At 37.1% G+C, this 18,820-nt stretch overlaps 1 protein-coding gene and 1 long non-coding RNA gene across 4 annotated transcripts; both read left to right on the top strand.

Annotated features, from left to right (window-relative positions):
- LOC104766641 lies at positions 7,939 to 9,387 on the top strand. The gene is made up of 2 exons (XR_764084.2): positions 7,939 to 8,542; positions 8,939 to 9,387. It is a non-coding gene; the product is annotated as an uncharacterized LOC104766641 (long non-coding RNA).
- LOC104766639 (GDP-mannose transporter GONST1-like) lies at positions 16,153 to 18,811 on the top strand. 3 transcript variants are annotated; one of them, XM_010490559.2, is made up of 6 exons: positions 16,153 to 16,417; positions 16,751 to 16,843; positions 17,378 to 17,591; positions 17,701 to 17,840; positions 18,311 to 18,440; positions 18,720 to 18,811. In XM_010490559.2, the coding sequence occupies exons 3-6, from the start codon at positions 17,391 to 17,393 to the stop codon at positions 18,732 to 18,734; spliced, it is 486 nt and encodes a 161-aa protein (XP_010488861.1). In that variant the 5' UTR covers positions 16,153 to 16,417; positions 16,751 to 16,843; positions 17,378 to 17,390; the 3' UTR covers positions 18,735 to 18,811. The 3 variants fall into 3 exon arrangements, with proteins under 3 accessions (XP_010488861.1, XP_010488862.1, XP_010488863.1); XM_010490560.2 differs by having other exon boundaries at positions 16,160 to 16,417; positions 17,357 to 17,591; XM_010490561.2 differs by lacking the exon at positions 16,751 to 16,843 and having other exon boundaries at positions 16,160 to 16,417.

Below are 18,820 nucleotides of genomic sequence, written 5' to 3'. Positions count from 1 at the left end.
CGGGTACTTCTATGGCAGCTGGGACTATAGCGTCGACTCCGTATACTAAGGAAAAAGGTGTTTCATTAGTAGCCCGGCGAGGTGTTGTTCGGATTGCCCAAAGTACGCCTTGCAATCCGTCCGGCCAGCGTCCTTTGTGAGAGTCGAGCCATTTCTTCAAGTTAGCTAATATGACTTTGTTCATTGCTTCGGCTAGCCCATTACCTTGCGGGTAACGAGGAGTTGACTTGCTGAGTCGTATTTTCCATTTCGCGCAGAAGCCTTTGAATTGCAAGGAGATGAATTGCGGGCCATTGTCCGTGACGATTTCATTAGGAACATCGTACCGGTAGATTATGCTTTTCAACATGAACTGTTCTACTTCTTCACTTGTCACTTTTGCATAGGCCGCTGCTTCCACCCATTTGGAGAAATAATCGGTAAGAGCCAGCACGTACTGAATTCCTCCCGGTCCTCGATGTAAAGGGCCAATGATGTCCAGAGACCACCTCATGAACGGGTAAGGTGCAGACACCAAAGACAGGAGTTCGGTTGGCTGATGGATTGACGGAGCATGCTTTTGACACTTCTCACAGGTTTGGGAGTATTCCTCGCAGTCGGCAACCATAGTAGGCCAGAAATACCCTTGTCTCTTGATTTTGAAGGCCAAAGTCCGCCCTCCGGAGTGATTTCCATTGGGACCATCATGAACAACTCGCATTAATGCCGCAGGCTCTTCACCAGCGACACACGTTAGATAAGGACCAACTACACTTCGGTGTAGGAGTATTCCTGTAACACCCGTACCGTCTCAAAAGACGGGACAACATGTAATCCATCCGGTCTTGCCAAAAACGTTTCTTTCTTTAAAATTCACCAATGAACAAACTTCAACATGCAAATCTTGAGACTTACTAACCTGGGAAAAAAGGGAAAAAGGGGTGAGTAAACAAATTTACTTAGTGAGGAGATCAAACTCTGTCCACTGGATATACAGTTATAATGTTCCAAATATAATCAACAATTATTACTTAGCATAGATTCAAAATGTTTATCAATAAAACAAACAAGCAAACATCTTATTTTTCATCAATAACTTCGATTTTATTTTATATACTTTTGTGGCAACTACCACACTAAAACATTTCTGTTTTCTTTATATTATTTTAGAAGTTTTACGTTCCTTATAGGTTTGGCCATTAACACTTTTTCTGGCTCCCAAACCCCCTTTCTTAGAAGACCACGGCCAATAGCTCGATTCTTCCCTGCTCGTCAGCGGTTTATGACCTGCAATGAACCCGTCGGTCCATTACAGTCCAACATCCTCAAGTATCTTTTCCTTTCTCATCTCATCTCATTCTCATGTATGTTCATAGTTATATTTATAATAAAAATATATAAGTTAATTCATAACATCAGATTATGTAGCTAATGTGCTTCACATATATCATATTACTAACAACCTATTTTACCATGCACACAAATCCACACAAACACTTTCAATCAACAAACAATTCTTGAGTCTATACTCAGCAACTATCGAAGAGTACATAAAGAAAGAGGTTACTATTATCCGGAAATACCACCCCTTAGCCATTGAATTTAATACTTGGTTTAGAAAATGCAACAACAAAAACCAGCTTCAGCAACGATCCTCGATCTGCAGCGGTTTAGATGACTATAATCAATTAATCCATCCCAAAATCCCTATTTAAATTGAATGGGTAACATTCCAGTTAATTAATTAGATCTAGCTTAGTAATTAAACCAAACCAAAATCAAATAATTTAATAATTCCACGAGACCATGATTCAGTTCAATAATCACAATTCATCACCACAATCATACAACTTAGTTTAATCAATAACCAATTACAGCACACTATCCATTACACCGCCGTTCAACTTATACACGTGCCCACACCAACACAAATCAACTCACGTATTGAAACTTCGGTTCAAGACGTCAATTACGAAACTTAGAATTCTTGGTTTACTCTGGTTGAGATCCGGTTTAATAACAACACAACAACGACAAGAGTAAGCTTCACCGTTTACCTTTCTCATACACTCGGACGAGTTTGCTCCACGATTCAAGCAACGGAGTCTGCTCGGCAACAGGGATCCAAAGTGGCTCAAGCTCACGTTGGTGTTCAGTTCTCATGATTCACAATCAAACAACAACAACAGATCATTAGACAACATCATTTACTTCATGCGCAAGTTACAAAAGAACACTAGGGCTTCCTTACCCTTAACGGCCTCGACAATGGCTATGGCTGTTACGGAGACAGCGGCTGACTTCTCCACTGACAGTGGTTAACACATGGTTTCAAACTCCGGTGATTCACGATGGGTTGCTGATGAACAACAAATCCCCGTGACCTCTTGCTCTCCTTCTCAACGATGGCAATGACAACAACATGAGAAAGACGGTGATAATGGTGAACTACGACGTTGAGAGAGACTTAGGATTAGGGTTCACAAACTCTCTTCTCTCGACAAAACAAGGACGGCGATATAAGTGCATCCACACTTACACCATAAACCCTTTGTCGTTTTAACTTTGGTTAACTTGGGCTATTAATGGGCTAAAACTTCAAATAGCCCAATAATTAAAAATGGGGATGTTACAATTCCGCTGTAGATGCAATATCGTGCACTGACAACTTTGAGTTTCCTAGCTGCCCACTTATCAGCTGGGAGTTCTCCTTTTTCCAAGTAAGCCCAGATCGGGCTCCGCAAGTCTCCTGCCCCCCCCCCAATTGTTGGTGTTCGTATTGCTCGAAGGTGTGTACAGGAGAACGGCTCGGTCGGTGGTAGGTGGGCTAGAAATGTCCGGAATTGGGATGGAGTCTTGTTCGACCGTAGGAGAGCGAATAATGTCCGGAGTAGGCGTGATGGGAGCCGAGTCTACCCGTGGTGGGGGGTCAGAAATCGTCTTGCGAACCACTTCTTTGGCAGCTAACTTTTTCTTCATTGCCCGGGTTATCGCATGCGAACTCTCTAAATGTATACTTCGAAATTCGATGACTTCCACTCGGATAATTCTCGCAGTTGCGAGGTCCGAAGTCGAGGCTAGCGCTGCTAAGGCGTCTGCAGCGGAGTTTTCAGTTCGTGGGATCTTAGTGACCTCGAAATCGTCAAACTTAGTTGCCAACTCACGGGTTGCTGCTAGGTAAGCTTCCATGCGTCCATCTTTTGTCTCATATTCGCCCAGAAACTGGTTAGTGACCAGCTGCGAATCACAAAAAGCCCGGAGCTTTCGTTCACCGATCCCTACTGCGAGGCGTAAGCCAGCGAGAAAAGACTCATATTCAGCTTTGTTGTTTGATGCACTGAATGCTAGGCAAAACGACTGCTCAAACACTTCGCCTGTAGGGGAAGTGAGGCGAACCCCAACCCTTGCACCTGTCCTGGAAGATGCACCGTCTACGTGCAACGTCCATGGGACCTCAATGTTATCTTCTACTGAACTGGCGAGAGGGAGTTCTATAAGAAAATCTGCCAGCACTTGGGCCTTAGCACAAGTTTGAGTTTGGAATTCGATGTCATATTCACTAAGCTCCACCGACCATTTCGCTAATCACTGAGACTGGCTCGGAATACGTAGTACCGTCCGAAGTGGTTGTGTCGTTAGGATTACGATCGAATAAGATTGAAAGTAAGACCGTAGTTTTCTTGCCGAAGTAACTACTGCTAGGGCCAGCTTCTCCATCATAGGATACCTGGATTCTGCCCCTGTAAATGACTTACTGACATAGAAAATCGGCCTCTGCTCCCCTCCTTTCTTCGCGAACTAATACTCCACTCACTGCGCTGTCCGAGACAGCTACATAGAGGAAAAGTGGTTCACCTAATTCAGGCTTCGCCAAGACCGGAGGTTGAGATAGGTATGCTTTCAGCTCAGTACACGCTTCCTCGCACTTCGCATCCCACACGACATTTCCCCCCCCCCTTTTTTAATAGCTGGAAGAATGGGAGGCACTTGTCCGTTGACCTGGAGATGAAACAATTAAGAGCTGCGATCCGTCCGGTGAGATGCTGTACTTCTCGTAATGTCCTCGGGGAACCTATGGATAAGAAGGCGTTGATTGGTCTCGGGTTAGCTTCAATTCCCCACTCTATGACGATGTAACCTAAAAATTCCCCGGATGGGACCGCGAAAGTGCACTTTGTAGGGTTAAGCTTCATCCCGAACTGGTTCAGGATGTCGAAACAAACTTTCAAGTCCGCCAGGTGCGAACTAGCTTCCATGGATTTCACCAGCATATCGTCAATATAGACTTCCATGGTTTTTCCGAGCTGCTCCTCGAACATCCGATTCATAAGACGCTGGTAGGTTGCTTTGGCGTTTTTCAATCCAAATGGCATCACTTTGTAGCAATAAGTCCCGCGGTCCGTAACAAATGCAGTCTTTTCTTGATCTTCAGGATTCATGAGGATTTGGATGTAACCAGAGAAAGTGTCCATGAAGGACATTAGTTCGTGTCCCGAGGTTGACTCGACTAGCCTGTCGATGTGTGGAAATGGGAAACTGTCCTTGGGACATGCCCTGTTCAGATCGGTAAAGTCAACGCAAACCCGTGACTTTTCATTCTTCTTCTTTACAACCACCGTGTTTGCAGGCCATTCTGGGTACTTTACTTCACGGATTTGACCTGCATTCAGTAAACGATCTACCTCTTTCTTAACGATCTCAGCTTTCTCAGGACCGAGTTTCCTTCGCTTCTGCTTTACCGGCCTAAACGTCGGATCTACATTCAGCTAGTGTAAAATGACCTCCGAACTGCTCCCGGGCATTTCATCAACGGACCACGCGAATGTGGAAATGTTCTCCTTCAGAAAGGAGATCAAATTGGCTCGGAGCTCGCTCCCAAGTCCGGCTCCGATCTTGATTTCCTGGTCTGAAAACTTATCATTAGTAAAAACAGACTCAGTGAGGTCACCTTTAAGCTACTTCCGAACTGGTTTCTTAGTGACCTCGAGATGTGGTTGCTATTGAACCAAAAGTTTGTGACTCGCCATATAGCAACTTCTAGCCATCCTTTGGCTTCCTAAAATTTCCAAAATCCTTGTTGGATTGGGAATTTAACGCACTGATGGTACGTAGAGGCTATGACCTTCATCTGAAAAAGCGAAGGTGTTCCCATTATAGCATTGTAGGCTGCAGGTCAGTCAAAGACCGTGAATTCCACCATTTTCACTACGCCTTGAGTAGAAACTGGTAATGTAATTGTCCCCAATGACATCGATGTCTCACTCGTAAATGAGACTTGTAGAGAAGGTGGTCCTACAATATGTTCTCTTCTGATGCCCATTCTAGTAATCGTTTCTAGGAATATTAAATCCACCGAACTCCCAATACCTATCAGGATTCGGCATACTTCGTGATTTGCAACATCCAATGATATGACAAGTGCATCGTCATGCGGAGTACTTAGTTCCTCGGTTTCTTTCTCCGAGAAGGTGACTTTGGGTAGATCGTTCGCAGTGACTTTGATTCGCTTAGGCTGCAGACTCGTGAGCTTCCGCTGATGGTCTTTTATTGTCGTGACGGAGTTTCGGAAGAGGTGTGATCCTCCCATAATGACATCTATTCTTTTCTTGGGAGCTGCATCACCGTCAGTTTGCTTTGGTTTCTTCTGTGGTGGAGCTTCCTCATCAGACTCGAATGGTGATTTCTGATCGAGCTCACTGATAGTAACGTCTGGCATTTCTCCAGACACAAATTTTTCTGCAAGGAGATGCATCAGCTTTTTGCAGTCCCGGGTTGAATGTCTGTTTGTTTTATGTAGCTCGCAGAACGCATTTTCGTCCCGGACCCACTTATTACTTGGGAGCACCATGCTCTTGGAGCGCGGTGAGAATGGTGGTTTGGATGATGAATTTCTTGGGAAACCTTTTTGTGGAGACTTGTCCACGGCAAAAGTTCTTGGTCCGGGCTTCGGAGTGGATGGAGGAGTATTTTTGGCGGGCACTTTGAATCGAGGTTTGGTAGCTACTTTATGCTTTTGAGCTGCGGCTGCCCTCTCTTCCTCTGCAACTATCCAGTTCGAAGCCCGATGTAATGCGTCTTGGATGGTAGCGAGTTGATTTACCGTTAGCTCTTCACGGAAGCGGGACTCATGCCAAAGGCTATTTTTCAGTGCGGCCAAGGCGGTTGAATCCGAAAGCCCTGGAATCTGGACTTGAATTTCTTTGAATTTAGTGATGTATGAGCGGAGTGATTCTCCGGCGGTTTGGTTCAAGTTCCAGAGTTGGGCGTCCGTTAGTGCTGTTTCAATCAAGCTAGAGTACTGTTTGAGAAATGAAGTTGATAGCTCCGTGAAGTTGTTAATGGAGCCAGCTGCCAAGGATGCGAACCAGAGTAGAGCTGGCCCGCAAAACGTCTCTGCGAACAATTTACAGTATCCGGCGTCCGCTTCGTGCGGCTCGAGGTCCACGCGGCTAGCCGTCATCAAGAAAGTTTTGAGGTGAGTTGTCGGGTCCTCTTTCCCTTCGTAGCTCGAGAATTTATTTTTCTGGTGTCCTTGACGCGAACTCGGGCTACCTGTTCAGAGAAAGGAGTTCGCTTTGACTCTTCGATTACTGGGGAGATGTCCGGTGCCGAAGTGGTTGCATTGTGCATCAGAGATCGCATGTCTCGGATCTCGCTCTACATTCTATGAAACTCGGGGTTGGAAGAAAAACCCGGAGTAAAGTTCTCTCGGAGGTTTCCTCCCACTGGGGGAGGGATCCGAACTGGAACTTCGGAGGATCCAGCGACTTCGATTTGAACCGGGGTGTGCCTGTCATCGATAAATGGTGATGATGGTTGAGAGACTGTATGAGGTGGGAAGGTATTCCCCGGAGTCGCTGTTGCCGTTGCCGGCGGCAAGGCGAATGGCGGAATGATGCCAGTGAAATCTAAAGCACGTCGCCGCGGATTTTGCTCGGAAGAAAGGAGATCTACCCGATCGGCATACACACGGTGAGAGGTGGAAAGATCAGCGACGAAACTTGTGATCGTCTCCAAGCGAGTAGAGATCTGCCCCTCTAGGCTGTCGAAGCGTTCAGACGAAGCAGCAGAGGCTGTTTGCTGACGGTCTAACTTTTCGGCCAAATCCTTGAAAAGTTTCTGGATTGTATCCATGGTTACCTGGTTGGAGGATTCGTTAGCCATGAAGGTGCTTGTTTGGTTTGGGATCATAGGTAGAGTCGGAACTAGCGAGAGTACAGGTGATGGACCCCCTCCTTCTAGCGCTAAATGTGAGAAGAAAAGCTTTAGCCTTCGTTCCAGAGTGAATTCTGAGCGGGGATGCTAATCACCGTTCTAGTTCCGAGCTAAAATAGAGACTAAATGTAATTTGCAAGGTGAAAGTAAATTCTTATTGCCAAAATGATAGTTTTTGATCCCCCATACTACATCTCTCTCCTCTCTTATTTATAGTGCTATTACAGTTAATGCTGAATCAATCAGAGGCATAAATCTCACACTCCATTAATGTAATTTAATTCGATAATTTGAACGCTCTCCGAGCTCCGGTGCACCTTAGCTCGCAATTATGCTTTTACTTCACTTCTCCTGCTTCAGCTTAATGGGCTGCTCTTTTTGTACTTCGGTTCATCCAGCCTATTTGTCTTGGGCCCAAATCTATTATCCAAACTGACGGATCGCGGTACTAACAGATGCCTCGTTCATGTGTTTATTTTTTTTCTGTCAAAAACGGAAAAACCTATTTATCCAACAATATGTTTCTTTATTATTTTTTTAAAAAAACATTATCTCTATAGACATATATATTCTTCTTATGTTGTTTTCCTAGTGGATATATTAGTTGATCAATATAATAAAACTTGGATGTTTTTTACCAGAGCATGACACCTCAGATTTTGTACGAAAACGGAGATTGACACATCAATTAAAATGAATACCCAATTAAATTAAAACAATTAATACAGTTAAGCACAATATTTGGTTCGTGACTCAAAATATTTTTTCTCTTCGCTGCTCGATGATGTATCAATTTATTTTGATTCTTCTCTTGCTATCAATCGATTTCTTATTCTTCTTGCTATTAATCGATTTCCTCTTCTCTTATCCGTCGACCGATCTCTTATTTTTTTGTTTGTATTCATCAGGGGAGGCAAATACTCAGAAGAAGATGCTAAAAAAGTAATAGTTCAGGGCATGGTTCATTGTCACCTCAAACCCTAGGTTCATATCCGGAGCCTGGGGATTTGAAGATTTCTGAGAGGTTTTTGCACAAAAACTCAATGAGTCGGGTGGAGGATGATCTAAAGGTGTCGATTGGGGAGGGTTTGAGCTTCGAGAAATGGATGTGAACAGGGACCGAATTCTTTTAGAGTGGCTTTCTCATCATCGGATGGTTGAGTTCAAATCGAAATTGAAATTAATGATTCTTTTAGACTGGCTTTCTCATCATCGGATGGTTGGATTGAACTTCGACTTCGTGATGTTGAATTTGACAAAGCACTCTTCGTATATGATCTACAATGTCTTCCTCTACTTTAGTCATGTTATTCAAAAGCAGTACTTTGATATTTATGGCGATAAGGAGGTTTGTTTCCTCCTTCTCTCAGCTGAAGCCTTTTGTATCAGTTTTAATTTCAAGCATATAGTATATAATCTATCAATTTCAATTTCAGAATTCTAGATAAGTCTGGTGAAATCAGTCTTGTTATGGTTTTGAGATGGATGATTGGAGTTGGGTTCTTTTCAAAGTTAACATATTCTTGCTTTTTAGAGAATGAATGGGTGTGGATATCTNTTTTTTTTTTTTTTTTTTTCTTTTGTTAATATGAGGATGTGTGCTAATCACTGTAGACGAAATTATTGTTGCTATGAAAGGTTAATGTTGAGTTCTGTGACTGCCATGCTTGAACAATGTCTTACTTTCTATGGACCTGTCATGACAATTGATTCTAACAGCTTGTCGCTTTAATTTCTCTAACAGGTTGTTTATCCTTTCTCCTTATCAAAGAGGAGGAGAGATTGGACGTTCTGACGGTGCTGGTGTTGTGAAAACAGTGCTCATTAAGGAACTATTCAACAGTGACGCCAAAGCTCATGGTATGTACTCTTGGTGTATATTTATATAGTGTGCACAGTGGCATTCCAAACTTTTTAACTTACTAACTGGTTCTCCTACCGGTGAATATGTGGTTTCACCGTATTTGCTGGTGTGGAAGAAAAGGACTTGTGAGAAGAAGAATATAATTGAAAAGAGGAAGAAGTAGAGAAACGAGAAGAGAAGCTTAATTCATTGTTGATCTTTTTCATTTACTTTTGGAATGTCTTCAGCTTTCTTTTCCCTAAGATCTTTCTTCTCAATTATTTACTCATTTTCTTATGAATCTTTGTTTGTTTTTGTTGTATATTTCAAGTATGCTTACTTTCTAACAATGATTTGTGCTCCTTAGCTTTATGAGGAGGGACTGTTTAAATTTCTTAAAACAATTATTGTCATTTTTAAATCACATTTCATAAACAACAGTGAAAGTATGTAAAAACAAGAAAGAAAACAGTCCTTCCAAATCCAAGTACCTATTTTATGTTACATAGACAATCCAATTAAGCAATTCTACCAATAATTATATAAAAAAAAATCAATAAAAACACACACAGTATATGTCATTAAATAAAAAAATCAACAGCCAAAATTAAGTAAAAATAATAACGAAACAACAAAACTAATAAAATGGACCTCCAATACATCCTAAAACAAGAAAAAGAAAACATTATACTCTACAATTCCATTACAAAAAATTAGAATAAAAATAAAGAACAACACATAATAAGAAAAAAAAACACACATAAACATCCTTAAAAAAATAAAAGTGATTTTACATTACAAACAACATACAAAACTAAACACTACAGTAGCTATAAAGAAAAACAAAATAAAAAATAACCCCGCGGCATAGTAAAAATCAATGGAAAGTTTATCTTATAGTTTAAAATAAGTAAAAACTAATTAATCATCTACAACTTAAATATTACTTTGACAATTAACTTAATCCATATGATTCAACATAAGTATAATAGTATTAAAATATCATACAAAACCATATTAAAGTAAAAATATGTCTATGTAGTTTGACAAATAATAACTTTTCTAACAAGACAAAAAAAAACACTATATAACAATTATGGGATTAAATTTGTAAAAACTACAATAAAAGTACACCACAAATTCAAACTATATTAATATATTTTCCACAAAAGGTAAAGAAAATAAACAGAACATACATTAGGATTAGTTAGACTATTTATATAATTAATTTTACCCGATTTAAATGTAAACATTTATAAGTAATCCTAGACTTGACTTTGCTCTATTTTTATTTATCAGTGCATTTTTTTATCTTAACATTGTATTAACTATAGTTTTTATAATTAATCCAATTAAAAAAAACATATTTTCAATAATTAAATCTATACTAAATAAAAGGAGGAGCTATAAGTTCCTAAGGCTGTCCACATATGATTTTAATGAGCCAATAGGGATTCAACATGTCACTAATTAACATTTTTTGCTTAACCACGTAGTATTTTAAACAACCAATAGGGATTAGACATCTCACTTATTAACATTTTTGAAAATATAGTAGTTTTCTATATTATTAAGTCTTTTTACAAAAAAGAAAAAGTTAAATTTATAAAAATAAAAGACATGTACAATGTCCCACATCGAATAAAAAAGTTTTAAACATTGATTAAGAACCGAACCGTTATAAATAAGACTAATATGCTTCCAACTACGAATGAACAGGAAAACTTGATTTATCAGGCGTCCAAAATTTAAAAGTTTTATTCAGTTTAATCTGATGTTTTATTTGAGCAAATAAACACTTTTAAAAGTTTCTAAATATTATTATTTTTAAATTTTTATAAATTTTAAAATATTATAAATATTGAAACTTTTAAAAGTTTCAAAAATATGATAAATATTTTAACTTTATAGAATGTTTAAGAATATTATAAATACCCCCATATAAATTTTAAAATATTATAAATATTTAAACTCTATCAAAAGTTTAAGTATCATTAATATTTTACTCTAAAAAGTTTAAAATATTATAATTAATAAAATTTTTAAAAGGTTAAACTTTTATTTAGCATAGATTTGAACTTTATAGAATGTTTTAAAATAGTATAAATACTCCCATAGAAAATTTAAAATATTATAAATATTTAAACTCTATCAAAAGTTTAAGTATCGTTAGTATTTTACTGTAAAAAAAATTAAATTAATATAAAAATTTTAATTATAAATATTTAATTTTAAAAAAAAATTAAGTATTATTAATTATTATATATTTGATTTTTTCATGTCTTGAAAATATCTTATTTAGCTCTCTTTGTGCTTTACATCTCTTATGAGTTGTAAAACATGTTTTTGTGTATGACTTTATAGGTGATTTTGATATTGTTTCAGTAAAAAATTTATTTGTGGGTCTAAAAAAGAAAGATTGACGTCGCAAGACCTTGATTCGTTGTTGTTTGAGTTTATTTTTGAGGTTTAAAGAAAAATAATCGATGACAAACACATTTTTTTATTAGCTATACATGTGTGCAAGTAATTTGCAATTTTATAGTATTAAAGATTTTGGTTCGAAAATTATTAATACATGTGGATCTAAAATCGAGTATGTATACGAGTGAAATTATCAATAGTTTAGTGCATGTTGTGGCTATGTTGATCCATGAATTGGATAAATGTTATGAGAAAAGAGGCAATGATTAAAGAAAACACATGAGTGGGCTCATGGATATGGCGAAAGATCCTGAAATATAGAGAGGTTGCTACTACGCTGTGTACGGTGGAGGTTGGAAATGGGCAGCTGGCCTCTTTTTGGTTTGATAATTGGTCATCTTTAGCCCGGTTAGTGGATGTGGCTGGAGCTAGGGGAGCTGTAGACTTGGGGATTGGGCGCACAATGACAGTAGCGGAGGCTTGGTCTGCTAGGAGTAGGAGAAGACCTCGTCTCCCGCACCTCCTCTCCATCGAGGATGTATTATGCTCGCAGTACTAACGCAGAACAGAGGTGGCTGATTTGTTTTTGTGGAAAGGGAAGGTGGGTAACTTCAAAGCGGAATTTTCTACAGCAGACACTTGGAATCATACTCGGCGCACTTGTGCAGAGGTTTCCTGGTACCAAGCGGTTTGGTTTCTTCATGCTACTCCAAAGTTTACTTTTTGTACCTGGTTAGCAGTTCATGATAAATTGGCGACAGGGGATCGAATGCTGCGGTGGAATATTGGAGCTACGGGGACCTGTGTGTTTTGTCAACAAAGTCTAGAAACCAGGTCGCATATGTTCTTCTCCTGCAGGTTTACTTCAGAAGTGTGGAACGCGACGGCTAAGGGGGTTACGATACACTACTGACTGGCACCAGCTACTCACTTTCTTAGCAGACAATCACCTAGATCGGTTGGACAGGTTTTTCACTCGATACACCTTTCAGCTAGCGATTTATACCATCTGGCGGGAAAGGAACGGAAGACGCCATGGTCAGCACCCCAATAACCCGTAGCAGTTAATCAAGTGGATCGACCGCCAAGTCCGAGATCAGATTTTGGCTATTCAACGACAAGGGGATAGCTGGTTCGATAATGGGCTTCAAGTTTGATTTCAATCTCGAATATAAGACTGGTTTCTATTCTCCTCTAATGTAATCTCTATAAGATTGTTCAAACACCTGCTGCATTAGTTGTAAAAACGCTAAATTTCTTTGAATATAATTTAACATTAGATTAAAAAAAAAAAAAAAAAAAAGAGGCAATGATTTTGGTCTTGAAGTTTGATGGGTTAACAAGTTATGTTGTATTCTAAAAAAAATGTTTTAAATGATTATTCAGTGGAAGAATGTGATGAAGCTAGCAAGAAAGAGAAAGAAGAAGAGTATAAAGAAGAATCGGTTGGTAAAAGTACTGATGACAATTATCATGAAAATTTGACAATGAAAATGACGATAAAGAATATGAATAGTAAGAAAACAATAGAAACAAAAAACACGAAGACATAGATGGTGGTGACCAATTAAATATGAGAAAACGAGATTAATTCATAATTCGAAAAATATTTCGTTTGTCTGGTGGTCAAAGAAATGATTTAGTATATGCAATGTCACCAATTCAAATGTTCGATCCGCATCGATTAAACGTCCAGTTAAATCCAATTAAATTCATGATTCTTTTTTTAAGATAATATTTCATAACTGTCATCAATCATATATAATTTTTACCAAAATATATCAAAAAAGAAGGATCGACGTCGCAAAACCTAGATTTGATGTTGTTTGAGTCAAGTTTTGAGGTTTAAAGAAGAAAGATCGAAGACAAGCACACATGTTTTATTAGCTATACATTTGTTCATATTACTTTCTTTCCAAGTAATTTATAATTTTGTAGTATTAAAGATTTTGGTTTGAGAATTTACAATTTTGTAATATTAAGGATCTTGAGTTAAGAAGTTTCAATACGTGTGAATCTAAAACCGAGTACGTATACGGTGAAAGTATCAATAATTGAGTGCATGTGGTGACTATGTTGGTTTTCATGAATTGCTCAAACTTAACGAGAAAATTGGCAATGATTTTGGTGGTGGAGTTTGATTGGTTAACAAGATGTATGGTAATCTAAAAAGAGATTTTGAATTATTATTCAGTAGAAGAATGTGAGGAAACTGACGAAAAAATAGAAAGAAAAATAGTATAACGTTTAATTATAAATTCATGATTTTTTTATCATATTTGAATTTTTAAAAGAGTATAACTTTTAAGTATAATGTTATATATTTTGTATTTTTTAAAATTGTGTGTTTGAAATTAAAAAAATTGTCTTAATAGTAATTTAAAGGTTTTTATAAGATAATATTTCATAACTATCATCAATCATATATAATATTCACTAAAATATATTAAATACACTCACGCGTAGCGTGAGTTCAAAACCGTATATCTAAAAATAGTTACAAAAAAGTATCCCACGGCGTAGCGCGAGTCTAACCTAGTTCTACACTAACTGCATTTCATAAACAAACCATATTAACAATTAATGTTCGTACATGTCCATATATATAGTGTTTATAAACGTGTTTGAAATTAAATGTGATTTCATACTTACTTTTTTTTCATATATATTAAAAAAAAATGTGAACTCTCCACCATTCCATCAAGTCACAAATTGAGGAGATGGCACGGTATCTGACTTTTTTTTTAATTGAATGTAAAATTGTATCTGAGTTTTTCTCCTTTAAAATTGTTTTTCTTTCTCTAAAATTTTAAAACAAAATCATTAAGTTTCTACCGTTTCAATTTCATCGTCTATGTTAGGATTAATTAAGGACTTTTATTGCACTGCACCAACATAACTACTCGACTACTCCCACAAAGAACAAGAAAAATAATACTGTTCGAGTTTCTTGGCTTACATTGGGTCTGAGTAACCTATATTTCTCAACTCATATAATTTTTTTCTGTGAACCACCATGCTTGGAGAAACAATGTGTCTAAGTCTACCCTAAGTGAATTGCATGGTGATTTTAGAGATGTGTGTACTATATCACAAATTCGTGTAAAATTTTGATCCCTACAAAACACTACTCAGTAAATATACATAATTTATGTCTAGTTCTCTCAAAACACATCTTACAAAATGTTTAATTAGTACTTTAAGAACACAAACATTATCGATTTTAGCTTTAAGAGACCTGAAAAAAAAACATTGGAAAATATGAAAATCTTTAGATAGAAAAAAATAATTAAATTTTTTAATCCACTGCAATGAACATGAATCATTCTAACTATTTCGTATCATCTTTTGGATATGTCATACATTTTATCTCTTATTTTTTAAAAATATATATTTGGCACACTTCTAAGCACATTATTGTATTTGGAAGAGATATAAGCCTGCTTAGGCAGTTTTTATCATCCAATTTTGTTTTCAGTACGTATTATGGAAGTGAATTGGTAGGTGTCAATATCTATAAACTTCAGATAAAGAAGATCGTTACACATGAAAACCAATATTGAACATTTGTTATGCAGCATAACTTATGCCCGTAGAGTGAAGAAAACTTGTCCGTCTACTTGGAGCATATGTGTTAGGTGGTTCAGTCCATATACAGGTATATACTACGTAGATATATTGTTTGATTTTGTTATTAAACAAAGATGATATTGTTATTAAACAAAGATATTGTTATTAAAACTATACACGCCACTACGCAAACTATACACGCCACTACGCCAGATTTTGTTATTAAACAAAGATGATATTCAACCGTTTTGTTCTCAAGATCAACATGAGTGTCGTTGGCTTCACAGTGTGTATACATCTTTGTTATAAAAATGGTCATGCGTTTGATTTTGTCTGTACATTGCATAAAGTTTGTAAGAGTTCATTTGGGCCTAAAGTTTTTGATTTTTTTTTTAATCTTAAATATTCTTGTGCTCCTGTAAACTTAGGCAGATATGGCTAGTGGATATTTGAAGTGGACTGCGTCAAAGAGTCAAAATAGAGAGCCTACATTTTTGGGTGGATAGAATTAAGCCAAAAATGTCAACGGTATGGTACAAGGCGAAACACCATTATTATTATGATTTTTTTTTGACAGTATGTATTCATTGTGGTCAAACCTTAGTACGAATCAAAATTCAGAACCCACTATCATTTTTTTTGTGTAGAATTTGCATACAATATACATGGACAAAGGTTTCTCATATGAACCATGTATCTGAATAATACAAGGTCATTTTTTTTTTTTTTTGTCCTCAGCTTATTATGCTTTAACCATATGTTACCAAACACAATATAAGAGTTTTTCTATTGTTTTTAGTTTAATTATATTAATATTATAAACTGTATCGATTATTCTCAAATTTTTATGTTGCTGAGTAGAAAAAATAATTTTTGATATTGAATAGCTAATGTTCACTTTCATTCCGTTTTTACAGATAAAAGGGTTTTTTTTTTTGTGGAAATAATTTTAAATAAAATAAACATGTTTAAAAGTAGTAATGTAAAAAAAAAAAAAAGTTGTCGATTTTGAAATTCCCACTGAGAATACATATTTTGTTTCAATAATGGAATTTCTTCTAACTTATAAAAACTTTCTAATATAATATATAAATAAATAAACAAAACTGGTCTGAATCCATAATTTTAGTTTGGTCTCTGGGTCAATGCCCTTCTCTCTCCCTCGTTTTATTTCAGTTTCTTCAATTTCTTCCATATTGTTTTCATCAAACATCTTCACAGTCCCAGTTTACTCTGAAGTGTTTCTACCCCCGAGCAAATTTCATCTTCTTCTTCTGATTTGTGTTTTCTTATTACTGTGATTTGGGTTCAATCAGATCTCGTCCTTGGTTGCTTCTGATCCGAAGCTGAACCTCTCTACTTCGCGAGCTTTTGAGCAGCGTGGAGGTAAATTTCGTTATTTTCTTCTACTGAATCTTTTGGGTATTTCCAAAGTTTTGATTTTTTTTGTGCTTGTGTATAGCTTACTACTCTGAACTTGGTGGGTTTATTCGAAGTTTCTAAACTTTGACCTGCTCCAGATTCTATATGTCCGTGTGTGTATCTTTTGATTGTAGCGACTTCTTCCATTTGCATCTTCCCTTCGTTTTGCCTTTATATTTTCACAAAATTAGAAATTGGTTTAAATAGAGTAGTCTTTGTTGATTCTTTGCCTTGGTTTGACCCTCTTTTGATCTGCAAGTTTGGAACTGATGATACTTACTGTCTTCTTCACTCTAGGGTTGTATTCGAATCTCTTGGTTTCCTTGGGACAGCCCGTTGATCTGGAGTTGTTATCTTACTTCTAATTTCAACCCACTGGAGATTTAAGCAGTAAGTTTAATGAAAATGGCTTCTTCTTAATCAGTCATCCAAGTCCATTTAGAGTCCCAAGTCCCAACACTGCTTGGCTATCATTTGCTTACGTTTCGAATATTTTAGATCAAGTTGCCACTTTCTAGCTGCTGGCCTTTCGAACTGGAACGGAATTGGTTTATGAGGCTAAAATAGGCATATGAGTCTTTCTTTCCCAGTAAAGTTGTACAGAGGGTTTTGATATGGGTTGATGAAAAAATGTTACTCTTTGTGTTGAATTCTTTGTATTGTTAAGAATGATAGATCTATCTTATTGTTGTTTGTTGAAGTAATATAACGACCACCATATTTTCGATGAGTTATTGATGTGGTAAAAGCTAGCGGAAATCAATCTTGTGATGTGATGATGACCATCATTGAAGTCCAACTGATTCTATATTTCCTATTTCTCGGCTTATATTGCAATCTTTCTAAGATGATATTTTCAGTTGGCTTTATTTCATATAGTTCACATGGTCTTATGCTTGCTAGATATTATTTTTTCTCTGGTAGGTCTTAGCTCGCAATGAAATCACACGATGCAGTTGATTTAGAAGATGGGAAGACGGGAAAATCCGGAGATAAGCCAATGCAAAGAAAGATACATAATCGGGCTTTGCTATCTGGTTTAGCTTATTGCATTTCATCATGCAGCATGATTCTTGTGAACAAGTTTGTCCTTTCCAGCTACAACTTCAATGCTGGGATATTTTTAATGTTATACCAGGTAGGACTCGTTTGGTTTCCCCTCCCTAGTGATACTTCTTATGAAAATCTGTCAGCAATTTGTTTTGTGGTCTGATTTTTCATAAACTTTCATCTTTGTGATGGTGCAGAACTTAGTCTCAGTGATCATTGTGGTGGCTTTGAGCTTAATGGGTCTAATAACAACAGAACCGCTGACCTTGAGATTAATGAAGGTCTGGTTTCCAGTGAACGTGATATTTGTTGGCATGCTTATCACAAGCATGTTTAGGTAAGAATATGTTCTATACCTTTATTTCTGTTGGTTTATAGATTTCATAATTCATATTCATGTGTGAAATATGGGAAAGACTTCTAGGTATATATTAACTGCCTACTATTTTGTTTGCGATAAAATATTGATGCGCTCTTTCTGGTTTCTTAATTCTCAAGCCCATTGAAAGATTACTAAATTAGTAAAGTTGGTTGGAGAGCCACAACTTTTTGGAGTACTAGAGGTAGTTATACAAATCTGTACCTCATTTTTTTGAGCTCTATAGTTAACCTTTACAGTAGATCGAGGATTGCATAACCTGTAGATTCTGAGCTGGAACAGATAGCTTTTCCATTCTAAACTGAGATATTCTGTGTTTACTCCACAGTAGGGATGAGATATATCAGTATCTGATATGAGTATGCAGACGACGTTTGAAGCGCAGATTGAACTTGATTGTCAACTTCAATTACATTTTTCTTTGACAGTTTGAAATACATCAATGTAGCAATGGTCACTGTCCTGAAGAATGTCACTAATGTGATAACTGCAGTTGGGGAGATGTATCTATTCAACAAGCAACATGACAACAGAGTGTGGGCTGCTCTCTTCTTAATGGTATGTTTGTCCAAAGCATTTCAAACTGATTTTGTATATTGACCTGAGAGAACTATTCCCAAGGACCCTATTTCAAGATGCATATAGAAACCATTTAAATTAGAGTTCTGAAAGATATCCTTGTCAAACAACGATTACTGATTTAGATTTTGTTTTAAACAAAACATTCTTTTTCTCTTGTTTTCTCAAAGCACTTTCTGATCATCAACCTTAATCATGAAAATCTAAAACATATCTTCTTATGGATAAGTGACCCACCCTATTTGTGTGCTTACACAGTTATACTGCTCCTAGAGGCCTTCAGTGATGTGGCATAGCCTAACCTTTCAAACTGTTGGAGATATATGTTTTTTTACTGCTTCCACAATTAGTCTGCCAGG

This window comes from Camelina sativa, chromosome 19, assembly GCF_000633955.1.
Source record: "Camelina sativa cultivar DH55 chromosome 19, Cs, whole genome shotgun sequence".
NCBI lineage: Eukaryota > Viridiplantae > Streptophyta > Magnoliopsida > Brassicales > Brassicaceae > Camelina > Camelina sativa.
Note: the sequence above shows the minus strand (reverse complement) of the source record. Positions and strands in the feature narration are given on the sequence as shown.

Coding starts and splice junctions, on each gene's coding strand:
- LOC104766639 (XM_010490559.2), top strand. CDS start 17,391: ATGAAATCACACGATGCAGTTGATTTAGAAGATGGGAAGACGGGAAAA. Junction 17,592..17,700: donor TATTTTTAATGTTATACCAG/GTAGGACTCGTT, acceptor GTGATGGTGCAG/AACTTAGTCTCAGTGATCAT. Junction 17,841..18,310: donor CTTATCACAAGCATGTTTAG/GTAAGAATATGT, acceptor TTTCTTTGACAG/TTTGAAATACATCAATGTAG.